Genomic DNA, 12,665 nt, shown 5'->3' with positions numbered 1-12,665 from the left:
TAAAAGACTGCAAAACCAACATCTTTTGTACTAGTTGCTTAGTTGGTTGAATTGACCACGGGCAATTTTAAGCTGAATTCCTCCTTCCCCCACCCCCCCACCCCAGAAAAAAATAATAATAAAAGAAAACTAAAACTAAAACAAAAACAACAGAGACCCCCTCCAGCTATTTTCTCTTCTTTTTTTTACAGCTATTTAAAGGGGCAGTGCCATGGTAAGTGCTTTCAATAGCTCTCTGAACCTGACACAATGAAATTTAGTAAACTCTAATACTGACTTATGAGCTTTTGGTACATGTGGGGGACTTAAATTCAAAGAAAATGACCACAAACTGTCAATAAACATAGTTTCTATAAAATATTATACAAGTAAAAAATTCTATTTAAAAAAAATACTGTAAGTAACTAGGTAAATCCTAAAACATGTATAACATGTACAACACACTAAAAACTCCATGGCTATTGACTGTTTTCTACTCACATGTTTTTACAGTATATACAATTTCATTCTGGTACATCTTGTGGTCACTGTGCCATCTTCAGGGCCACACCCAAAGCACCTGTGCACCCCATCCACCTAAGGGTGTCGGCTGCACAGGTGTTCCTGATGAAAGAGGGTAAGGAGGGCAGGGAAAGGTTCTGCGACACCTTGCTTTTATGGACCCCTATGATTCCGAGGTGAGTGTGGCCCCTGTAGATGTTGACAGGTCAACCTCACAGCCACATGAAAGAAATGCCTAATATCTTATGCTTTACAGTGAGTGTTTTGCAGTCAAGTTGGTTTCTGTTAGTGGGTAAAAAATATTATAAATAATTGTAATCATGACTATGGTCACACTGTACATATAGAACTGTAAATGAATAGAAAAAAAGTATATATTTCCAGTCAAACTACAGAATTGCATGATAACCTTGAAAGTATTGAATAAAAGACTGCAAAACCAACATCTTTTGTACTAGTTGCTTAGTTGGTTGAATTGACCACGGGCAATTTTAAGCTGAATTCCTCCTTCCCCCACCCCCCAACCCCAGAAAAAAATAATAATAAAAGAAAACTAAAACTAAAAGAAAACCAACAGAGACCCCCTCCAGCTATTTTCTCTTCTTTTTTTTTACAGCTATTTAAAGGGGCAGTGCCATGGTAAGTGCTTTCAATAGCTCTCTGAACCTGACACAATGAAATTTAGTAAACTCTAATACTGACTTATGAGCTTTTGGTACATGTGGGGGACTTAAATTCAAAGAAAATGACCACAAACTGTCAATAAACATAGTTTCTATAAAATATTATACAAGTAAAAAATTCTATTTAAAAAAAATACTGTAAGTAATTAGGTAAATCCTAAAACATGTATAACATGTACAACACACTAAAAACTCCATGGCTATTGACTGTTTTCTACTCACATGTTTTTACAGTATATACAATTTCATTCTGGTACATCTTGTGGTCACTGTGCCATCTTCAGGGCCACACCCAAAGCACCTGTGCACCCCATCCACCTAAGGGTGTCGGCTGCACAGGTGTTCCTGATGAAAGAGGGTAAGGAGGGCAGGGAAAGGTTCTGCGACACCTTGCTTTTATGGACCCCTATGATTCCGAGGTGAGTGTGGCCCCTGTAGATGTTGACAGGTCAACCTCACAGCCACATGAAAGAAATGCCTAATATCTTATGCTTTACAGTGAGTGTTTTGCAGTCAAGTTGGTTTCTGCCCACACAAAATGAAAAGTATGTATTTGGTATGTAACCTGTATGTAAAAGGCATGTCTTTTTTGTACTGGATATGTATTGGGTATGTAAAAAAATACATACCTTTTACATACCTATACTTACATACCCTAAACATACCCTTTTCTTTTAGCCATCTATGTATTTGGTATGTAAAAATACATGCCTTTTATTCACCCACACTTACATACCAAAAACATACCAATCCTATCCAATGCACTTCTATGTATTTGGTATGTAAAAATACATACCTTTTATATATCTGTCCTTACACACCAAAAACATACCCCTTCTCTTTTAGACGTCTGTGTATTTGGTATGTAAAAATACATATCAATTACATATCCATTCTTACATACCAAAAACATACCGTTCTCTTTAATCCATATCTATGTATTTGGTATGTAAAAATACAAACCTAATATATACCCATTCTTTCATCCCAAACATTTGCCGTTGATCTATGTATTTGGTATGTAAAAAAAACATATCTTTCACATACCTATACTTTTATACCCAAAAAAATGGCAGTATTAGGCCATCTATGTATTTGGTATGTGAAAATACATACTATTTACATACCCATTCTAACATACCAAAAACACACCCATCTCATTGCTGTATTTGGTATTGAAAAAATGCATGCCTTTACATACCTATACTTTCAAAAAAGCATACCTTCATTCAGGGCTCTTCTATTAATTTCGTATTCAAAAATACTTTAACCTATTCACATACCCATTGTATGAACTAATAATAAAAATAATATTTATGGTAATGGGTCATTATTCTTGAAATCACAAAAAATTTATTTATAAATAAATAATTAATTAACTAAATAAAAAATCTGTAAAAACAATTATGAAAAGTACCAGTGATAAGTAATACGGTATATTTCTAATGATATTTAATTTTGGGTGCAGTTTGGAATTAGGATTAATTATATAAGGTAAATTTACATTGTGATTCTCACTCTATATTGTCTTTGCGGGAAAAAAAAATTCTCATTCTCGCTCAATCCTATTGGGAGGTATCCCAAGAAAAAAACAATTGTCATTACCAGTGTCAATAAAAAAACATGTCTGAATTAGTGTATGAACAGGTACGCAAACAATGCCTAACGGTTTCCTGTTCATGGGAATCAGATGCCTGACTTCTGCTTTTGGTCCTCTCAAGTCTGAGCTGGATAAGTGTTTAGAGTGCAGTATTTCATATTCCTCTATCATAGCTACATAACCATGCTCAGTACACTGGCAAACCACCTCGCAGGTAGAGCTTCGGCAGGGCTTTTTGTACTTGACAAAATAGAGGACGGACCCATAAGCCATCTCATCATCATCAGGCTTTGTAAACTGTACAACAGTCGAATTTCGTTTTGTTACTCGGGTGTATCCTGCACTGTGGATAATGTTATCGCCACGTTTTAATCGGTAAAAACATTTGTACATTATGTCGAATATTGCCACATTTCCAGCAATTATTTGTAGTTGTTCAACTTCCTGGAGAGCGCTGATGATATAAGGTTTAAGAGATCCCAGTACCTGAAGCTTTAGATTCTCATCAATTTCCTCGCTCACATGCCCAACCCTTCGTTTTTGAGTTAATGACTGACAAAAGTGTTTTACGTTTAAATCCGTCACATTTTCAATCATTTCTGGTAAATGTTGTAAAATGGAAACAGCTCTAACAATTTGGCCCTCAACATTTTGTGAACCATGAAAGAGGCTTCTTAAGTCTCCATTTAAGTCCTCGTAGAAAAAACAAGAATTACTGAAAAGAGGGCCGTTGAATCTAACAGAATCAGCAAGATGTAAAAGCTGATGAAGATTAAAAGTCATAAATCTGTCATCGTAGAGTCCTTGAGCTCGAAGACAAAAATGTTCCAATAGCTGATTAGCCTTGTTTATCTCCATTGGAGAAATTGACTCTTTAAGCAACATATAAACACCACACACAAAAAGCATTAAGTGCTGATAGTGTTCATTTGGCAAAATACCCTGCATTACAGGCAAGGAATAATAAAGTAGCCAGGTTCGTAACTCAGACGCTTTGTAATGCGACCGTTCCTCAACACTTCTTGGTATCCTGCTGACGTAGTTTGGCGGTTTTATCCTCTCACGCCGTTCGTCACATGCTTTGACGCTATTTCCACAATACCAAGAACATTTCTTGTGTTTCTTGTCGAACCAGTAGCACAGTAATTGTTTCATTACTCCTAACAAAACAGCGTGCATATAATCAATTGCCATTCCTTTGACAATATTAAAACCTGGAAATCCAAATGCCATGCTTATACCTTTCACGCCATCTACAGTAGTAGCTTTACTCGGAGACTGCGCAGCGCTCTTTGCATCTCTCAAAAACTCGCTGTGTGTTCTTAATGGAGATAATTTTTTCCGGTCTGGCATTTTAACGTAAGGGAAAATGCGACAGTTGCCTTTTTTCTCTGTCCTTACGTTTTGCCCTTTTGCCTTGCAATATGGGCAACCACATTCACCATTAAATTGCTTCATACACATGAAGAGGCATTTTGCAGGAGCATCCATTGTAGTGCTTATTACAATAGCTCGCCAAGTTATATCAGAACCATTTAGATTTAAGGTAAATCCGTCATTATAAAGTGTTTGAAACATGTCCTTAAAAGGATGCAGAAAAACTGAAAAGAGAGGTTTCGTGTTCCCGAACCAAAGGCCTGCAAAAAGGCGATACTTTCTTGAATACCTCATACGCGGAGGCAAATCACATATAACCATGTAAACCGGCCATATAGCATAGCTGGAGCTTTTAAACAATGCCACACCGTCCGTGTTTAGCTGAATAGCAAAATTGTTTGGATTTCTCAAAAAACCATGTTCTTTAAAAAATAATTGATAATTTTCGCCGTCAATTATATCCTCGATGTTTTCTGGGCAGTTCCGCCTTCTTTTGTCTTCCTCGTGGTTGAATCGGTAGGACGTAAGAGCTTCTACAAACGAACTGTCTTTAAGCATGCATGACAGCTGTGTGATAATTGGAAATACTATAAACGTATCCCATGTCTTACTTTTTCCAGGGGCGAAGCTCTTTTTGCAGTGCACGCAATTTTGCGTTGCGATTGGCTTAGTTTTTCCCAAGTATCGATTGCACCTTGTACAAAAATAGTGCCACTCTATGGGGGCACTCATGGAGCCTAGGTGATTCCAGAGTGTGTGAAGTGTTTTCATGCATCTATTAGGTACCGGGCAATGAAGGGAGATAAGTATTAACAGATGGGAAATCGCGGAAGCAGTAAGGCTCTCTGCCATCGCAAATGTCATTATAGCTGCTAGATGCATGGTCACTGTTAGCAAACTACCAGAATAAATTGGCGGATCCTGCTCTTGTGCAGTCATCAGGTCTAAATCTGCCCCGTCACTTTCAATTGAAGAGTCATCCAGCTCAATAAAGTCTTCTTGTTCTTCGTTCTCGTCTTTACTTCCATGTTCATTGTTAATTTCAGTTTCCGAGTCAAAAACGACGTCTGCAAGTTTCTCCCAGTCTTCGTTATCCAAATATTCATATATCTCCGCTCGGTTTTCAAAATTTCTGCTAGTGTGAACAGTGTCGGAATTACAAGTGGTCTCGCATGCAGTACAATCAGCTACAAAATTATCTTCGCTTTCGGATAGGACGTCATCAGGGTATTCGGCTATTATATCCTCCGTCGTTAAACTAGAAGCTCCCGCGAGAGTATCGTCTATCTTATCTTCTGTTTCTAAATCCAATAAGTTATCATTTTCGTTAGGATGAGAATCTGCAAACTTGCTTCTTGTTCGGGTTGTCCTGGGGATCTTGGATGGCGAAGTAATTGTGTTATAATACTGACAGTACCGTCCTTGCTTTTTTCGATTCTTTCGACCATCCATGTTGTTTTTGCCTGTAACATGAAAGTAATTCCGTCTAGTTTTCAGTTGTTTGTTCAGGCCATTATCTCTGGCCTACGGTATCAATCAATCTTGGCAGTTTCGACCTGATTGGTCAGTTTTGTTTTATTTTGTGATGTTCACGTCTATTTCGAGCACGATCTGGTTAATAACTAGCCTTTGTCGCATCCGTTTTTCCTACTCGAACTTTTAAATAGTCGATCACCCGACCGACATTTTCAACTACAAATGGCATCTCGTTTTCCAGCATTTGCATTGGTTAAATGGATAGGCGATCCAGAGCCCGAGTGTTGGAAGGTGATATATACGAAAAATATATGTACCGAGGATATACCGGAGGGAGTAATCGAGGGTTCAACCTACAATGCTGTGTGGGATCCCAAGCAAGAAATGGCCCGCGCCAAAGTTTTAAAACTTCATGGTAAGTCTCTTAATAATAACTTCCCATTATACATGTTGCATTAAAATTGCCTGGACGTATTAATGATTTGCAATCGAACATATCTAACCCTCAACGAACGCGATAAATGACAGTTAAACTTGAAATTCTGGTCTGCCCGAAGAACTCGGCGCTGATCACCCGAGTGTGAATTTGGAATATAAGAGTTAACCACCATACAATTCGGATTTTACAGACATTGGCCTCGGTTTTATGCTTGTTTGCCCCTTATAATTATTTTCAGAATCACCTAAAAAAATCACCATGTGGCGCTTAGCTGTTATCACTAAATTCCACAGTTGCGACAGAGGCGAGACTTGGCGCTCCTTGATTGATTTTAATCGAGTAGTATAATATAGTTGTATGAAATACTGTATTTTATTGCTTGAGACGATTAGATTGGCATGAGTTGTACTCCTTGGTTAAAAGTTAATAAAAACAAGAACACATTGCTGTTATACTTTCAGATAACAAAGCCTTTTTAAATGCTGTTTTTGCACTTACAGATAGTAAAGCTTTCTTGAATAGTATAAGGAAGCACGAGTACATAGACCCGTTTGAAGAACAACGGAAGGCGACTTTAGATGGTGGGAAGCGACGCCCAAAACCAAAAACTTTGGGAGGCGATTTTGTTGCTGAAGATATTGGTATTTGACTTATCTTTGTTTACTCATGTTTGCGTTTATGTAATGAGTCGTGGCGTTTAATATAAATATTTTCAGTGATTTTATCGGTTTCACAGAAATAGATGTGGCCCGAGAAACGGCAACAACCCGAGAAACGGCAACAACCGGAGGTGGGTAAACAAAAGCTTTAATGTTGCGTGAGTTTTTTTTTTTTTTTTTTGTAGTCTTTTGTAGTCCTGAGAGACTTTTATATTTACCGTCATGAAAAGCACTTTATGAATAATGCTTTTAATCAAAGGTAATTAAGTACTGTTTGCATTTCGTAACATGGAGTTCCCCAGGTAGAATCTGTTTCCGGCACTGTCAATGATAAGAACATGATAAGAACAAACATGCCGGAAATGCCTTCAAGGTTGAATCATCTAAAAGAGCGTTTTAGGATGTCAAACATATATCAAATAAAAGGATATGGTTCTCTTTTTGATCGGTCTGTTATTAGGAATCAAAAAGTAGTTCCGTTGTATTTTGTTCCGTCTGCAGAGGCCAATTACATACGCCTCTCTTTAGCCGCTCCAAATTGTTGCCGTGAAATATATTAAAAGCTATTCTACATTCGCGGTTTGATTGATAATAGTCTAGGTGACAAGCAGACAAGAGATGGACCGAATAATATTGGTTTATCGAGATTTTGCAAAGTATCGGCTCATTATAAAAGCGGCGTAAATAACCTTTATGACTTAAAATTCTAATCTATTAATCTTGAATCTATAGCTGAGGGACTAAAATCCGAATCATTTGACTGCTCAGTCTCTCTTTTGTCAAAACGTCCATAAAACAAGAATTATGACGTCCGTGCTGCCCGCGCTCTATTCACTGGCCCAGTATAAGGGTCAAGTCGATGGGGCTCTGATTTCCCCGCACCACAAGGCCAGGGACCAAGGGGCTACCACGGCGGGAGCATTTTCCAGCACAAGTTAGATGATTTTTGCTTGAATCATGTCCACCCGAATACTTTTAAGCCTTTTGAAATAAAAAAAGCGATGAGATGTGGTAATTACGAACTTTAATCACGATGAAGTTCACAAACTCAATTCGAAACACACAAAAAAAGCTAGTTTCGCAATGAATGTTTAGTTCGGAGCGAACTTCGGGATATTCTTGGGAAAAGTATGAAAACAACTGAAATGAAACAATTTCCTCCGGGCCTTAAACAATGGGTCATAAAGTGTTATTTATTACCTTTATTTTAATTTATGGTTATAGGCAAGAATGTCAATGAGGAAGAGAAGAAAAAAACTAAAAAAAGGACCAGTGACAAAGCTTCTTCGGGTACGTCACTACTTGCATAATATGACAATAATAGTATAGTAAAAAAATAGAGTACTTGGGAAAATTTAAGCGGCAGAACCACTGAAGTACATGATTGGTGAAATTCATAATAACAATAAATCCTCAACAGATAGTAATGCTCCAGTTAAGAAGAAAAAGTCATCAAAAAAATCATCAAAAAACACCCCCCCTGCGACAACTGTGACCGGAACTGTGGAAAGTTGCGACCAAATTGCTGAGACACTTGAGGTTAGATTTTCAAACATTTTCAAAGAAATGGAGCTTGTGAATGTGAGAAATATACTCTATACCACCCCTCCTTCCCTCATAACTATCTTCAAACACCCAAGAAAAACAGGTCAATCGAAAGAACTGTCATGCTCGAGAGGATCTGTACAGGACCCGAAATGATCCCAGGACCCGAAACGATCCCAGGACCCGAAACGATCCCAGGACCCGAAACGATCCCCAAAAGTACCCCAACTGATCCCGGGACCCGAAACAATCCCCAAGAGTCCCCGAAATGAACCCCAAGGAATTACAGTAATGGACAACTAAAGGAATGTGTAAGGATTGGCTTTCAGTTTTAAAAACATATGAAACATTTAGCTTTGTTTGTGTTATTAAAAGGAAATTTACATTAACTAAAACTATAGTATTAAGATTTTTATATACGACTGCGGGGGAAATACAGTGGTTGAGTCAGAAATTGGGGTCAACTAACAATTCCTGTGATAGTAATTTGAGGAGCCCGGCGTGGATAAATCATTTTTACATAACAAGCCATAAAAGAAAGTCTTAACAGATGGGACATGCTGCTTTACATAGGAAGCGAAATGTTTTAAAGTTATTTTTTGACATGTTTGTTTTCGGTGAATGAAAGACCTATCATATCATGAGATCATGCCGGGGTGTACGCACGACTACATGAGGAAATTCAAAACTCACATAATATTGCTTTCACATCCTCTTAATATTTTGCATCGGTAGTAGAAGGGTTGTTCGAGTGTATTACTCAGTGTACTTTTGTCATTCCATCTTCTCTGCCAAACCGGCTGCCTAAAATGTGTCGGTAAATATTCGCTCGTAAGAACAAGGATTTCGTGGTGAAATACATGTTTGGTTGTCAGATGAATATTAATTTTTAGGGGTGATGTTTACCGGAAATGAGATTTATAGTGTCGGAGTCATGTGTCGGAACCGCAAAATGTTAAGAGTGTGATGGAAGGTCAAAAGTTTGGTTGATCTGAGCAAGGCTGTGCTATGTTTATGCTATATTCCTTTCAGTAGCAATTTAAAGTTGTGTATTTGTTTTGGACTCTGTTTATGGGTTTAACGCCGGGCAATGTAATAAATAGAAGTATTGTGTTGGAATTTAATATTTTTAAGTCACGTTGTTTAGAAATCGAGTCGCTGTTAACCCTTTATTATGATTCAAGAATTGCAAGTATTTCTTCTGCTTTCCCTCTGTCCATTACCGTAATTCCTTGGGGTTGATTTCGGGGACTCCTCGGTATCGTTTCGGGTCCGAGGATCAGTTGGGGTACTTTTGGGGATCATTTCGGGTCCTGGGATCGTTTCGGGTCCTGGGATCATTTCAGGTCCTGTACAGATCCCGTTCCTCGAGCACGACCAGTAAAGAATTGCGAGAAAGTACACTGAACTTTGCGAGCAAGAATTCTCAGCACTGAGAATCGAGATATCCTCAAATTTATGAAATCATAGAAAATCATAATAGACAATGTTTGTTTATGTACATATAGGACATCTCGATTGTTGCTATCAACGAGAGATCAACACAAAGAGCGGGTAAGGAATACTCCAATTTGTATTCTCAAGTCTATGATCATTCATGATGATTAGCTATTTACGTTTCATCCGTTTATCACAGGGTGCGAGCTGAATCAGTCAGAACAAATAGTCCAGGTTGGTACGCAATTTGAATGAGAAGTTCAGGATCTTAATTCTATACCTCTATAAAATTTTTTCAACCGCATTTCTATTTTCAAAGAAGTCGGCCTCCCGCGATTTATCAACATCGTCACTCAAGGTTTGTCAATTTCAATTAAACGGTTCTGAAACGCATAAAAATACACTAGTATAGATCCCCAAGTTTGAAGTCTCTCTTTAATTAACCAACAGGGAGTCACAAGAGACAAGCCAGCACATACGCAGCGTAAGTATTTTTGTCATTATTTCACTTTTCTATTTCATATTTATATCAAAAATTATTATCCCCATTTTCAGGGTAGAATTGCTGTAAAAAGAACAGTTCAGTATAGACTCCAAAATCAGATGTCTTTTATTCAGGTTCTACTTGAGGGTTTCCGCTCTATTAATTTTTTTTTTCTATTTCAGATGCGCAGAAAGAACCAAAAAAAAGGCCACTTTGCCCAAATCCTATGTGTGTTTCCACGAGAGATGAGCTTAGTGAGCTGAAGGAAAAATATGGGGCTTTGGAAGCGCGATTCAGGAGACTGAGCAGATCAGATGGTATCCAAGGTAAATATTTTCAATTTAATGGGTCAAAACGGGCGCCATTTCGTATTTTGTTGGGCTTTTTCACAGATAGCCTTTGAAATATCTTTCAAGACATAGCGTAAGTTACATTTTTAATTTTGATATTTTGTTCTCCGACAAAAAGGGAGCTTATATGCAAAATATTGAGCTAAAAAATAGTTATCTTGCATCTTTCCTCTCTGTCCTTTTAGTTGAAAAATTATTTTTTACGTTTACGTCATCCTCTTCTAGATTGTTTTCTGATGATATAGAGATCATTTTCCACGTTTACGCCATCCTCTTCTAGTTTGTTTTCTGATGATATAGAGATCATTTTATAATTGTCATTGATTTTAGGAAATGAGCTTCGAGTACCAAATGTACAAGTAAATGATGGGCGGGTAGGCGTGATGAGTGAGGCAGAAGCGGCAACGAGAAAGGTAATAATAAGGATGGATACAGGAATTTGAGAACAGTGCAGGGTTTATTAGTCAGCCTTGAACATAAGTCTTTAGTTTAAAAAAGTTTAAATAAAAATGAGTGTGAGGTGTAATCCAACCTTACGGGCATCAGGTCACAGATAGATTTTCTTGGGCGACTTGAAATACTTAGCTGCCATTCAAACGAAGTCAGTGGCTATGAGTGGTCCTCGCTTGTTAATTCGGGAAGTCCCGATTCGCAACAGCCGGGACTTTCCAGCGCTTGACAATGATAATTTACTAATCAGATCACTCAGTAGCCGCCGACTTTGTTCAAATGACAACTAACTATTTCCAATTGCCCGTGAAAGCAAGAGCTTGTCCTATCGCGAGTACTTGATACGATATTTAAAAAAATAACTCAAGTATTATTGACGTCGTTTTATGAACTATATGTTATTTTGGGTACTGAACGTTTTTTTTTTCTTTCATTATTTGCAGTTAGTTGAATTAGTTGCGGGCAGTGGTGTCTTCCTTTCGAGGACAGCACTTGCATTGTGCAAAACCGCACACACCAAGTCCTCGCTGGCTACACGCCTTTTAAAGGCGTTTTTTTCAGAAGAAGAAAGGCGCGAGGGAAAAATCTCTGAGCAGGGGGAGGTGGGAAATTTGCTTAACCAGCAAATTATAACCACTATTAAAGGTGAGAAAAGCTAAGTTTTGATTTTCCCACATTAAATTGTTTTCGCATCAGGTGAAGTTATGGTACCGCGAATATTTGGTATATTGAATAACTCAATTAATGACGATAATAACAAACGTAATGCGAAGTGATTTTTTGTTACATTAATAGCATATGCGTCGAGGCAGAACCTCCCAGACGGGTGTAAAAAAGGCATCACAAGTGCCATGAACCTAAGTATAAAAAACTTGAGGAGAGCAGCACGGAAGTCAGCTTGTGAAGATGATCTGCCAAGTCTGCCTAGTCTTCCTGATGATGATGATGATGACTACGATGCAGATGAGTCTTTGCTTGATTGAAAACTTTGGCATAGTTTTTACCATTTTTTTAAATTTATATTTGATAATAAACAATTCGAACTAGTAATCAAAAAAGTCATTTTTTGTGAATCGAGATTATGTGCCGATCTAGGAATCAATTAAACATTTCCAGTGATTTCCAGGTTAGTAACTTTACCTTTGCAGCTTAGCAGTTCCAGGTAATCTTATTGATCTTTAAGCAACAATTTAGTTTTACTTTGCGCATAAAGTGTGTTATACAACGTTCTTTGGGTTTAAATTTTGCGTGTGACATGTAGAGGCATAGATACCATGTTGCAGGGGCGTTTTATTGATATGCTTACAAACAAGGAAAGACTAGCTGCTTGGCTCAGTCGCTTATATCAAGTTATCCCTTTAGCTATGGGACACATTTAGATAATGTATTGTACGTAAAATTGGCACGATGCCATTTTAAGGTAGCCTTGAGCTATGTTTGTGGCATGTCCAAGGTACATTTTAGGTATGTAATGGGTATGTAAATTTCCATTTAACGGTATTATTTGTGAAGGTACATTTTGGGTATGTAATGGCTATGTAAATTCTATACCATGCCTTCTTCAGGTAGCCTTGAGCTATGTTTGTGGCATGTACAAGGTATATTTTAGGTATGTAATGGGTATAATAATTTCCATTTAACGGTAGCATTTGTGGTATGTTCAA

At 37.8% G+C, this 12,665-nt stretch overlaps 1 protein-coding gene across 3 annotated transcripts; it reads left to right on the top strand.

Annotated features, from left to right (window-relative positions):
* The first annotated feature begins 5,715 nt into the window (after positions 1-5,715).
* Positions 5,716-12,230, top strand: LOC125573639. 3 transcript variants are annotated; one of them, XM_048734298.1, is made up of 13 exons: positions 5,716-6,052; positions 6,577-6,717; positions 6,813-6,866; positions 7,960-8,025; positions 8,156-8,274; positions 9,789-9,834; positions 9,917-9,951; positions 10,040-10,075; positions 10,168-10,201; positions 10,384-10,527; positions 10,882-10,964; positions 11,445-11,646; positions 11,797-12,230. In XM_048734298.1, the coding sequence occupies exons 1-13, from the start codon at positions 5,860-5,862 to the stop codon at positions 11,982-11,984; spliced, it is 1,341 nt and encodes a 446-aa protein (XP_048590255.1). In that variant the 5' UTR covers positions 5,716-5,859; the 3' UTR covers positions 11,985-12,230. The 3 variants fall into 3 exon arrangements, with proteins under 3 accessions (XP_048590255.1, XP_048590254.1, XP_048590256.1); XM_048734297.1 differs by having other exon boundaries at positions 10,037-10,075; XM_048734299.1 differs by lacking the exons at positions 5,716-6,052; positions 6,577-6,717; positions 6,813-6,866 and adding an exon at positions 7,390-7,669 and having other exon boundaries at positions 10,037-10,075.
* Positions 12,231-12,665: the final 435 nt, after the last annotated feature.

The sequence above is a fragment of the Nematostella vectensis genome, chromosome 11 (assembly GCF_932526225.1).
Source record: "Nematostella vectensis chromosome 11, jaNemVect1.1, whole genome shotgun sequence".
NCBI classification, from domain to species: Eukaryota; Metazoa; Cnidaria; class Anthozoa; order Actiniaria; family Edwardsiidae; genus Nematostella; species Nematostella vectensis.
The sequence above is the reverse complement of the archived record's forward strand: the minus strand, read 5'-3'. Positions and strand labels throughout refer to the sequence as shown.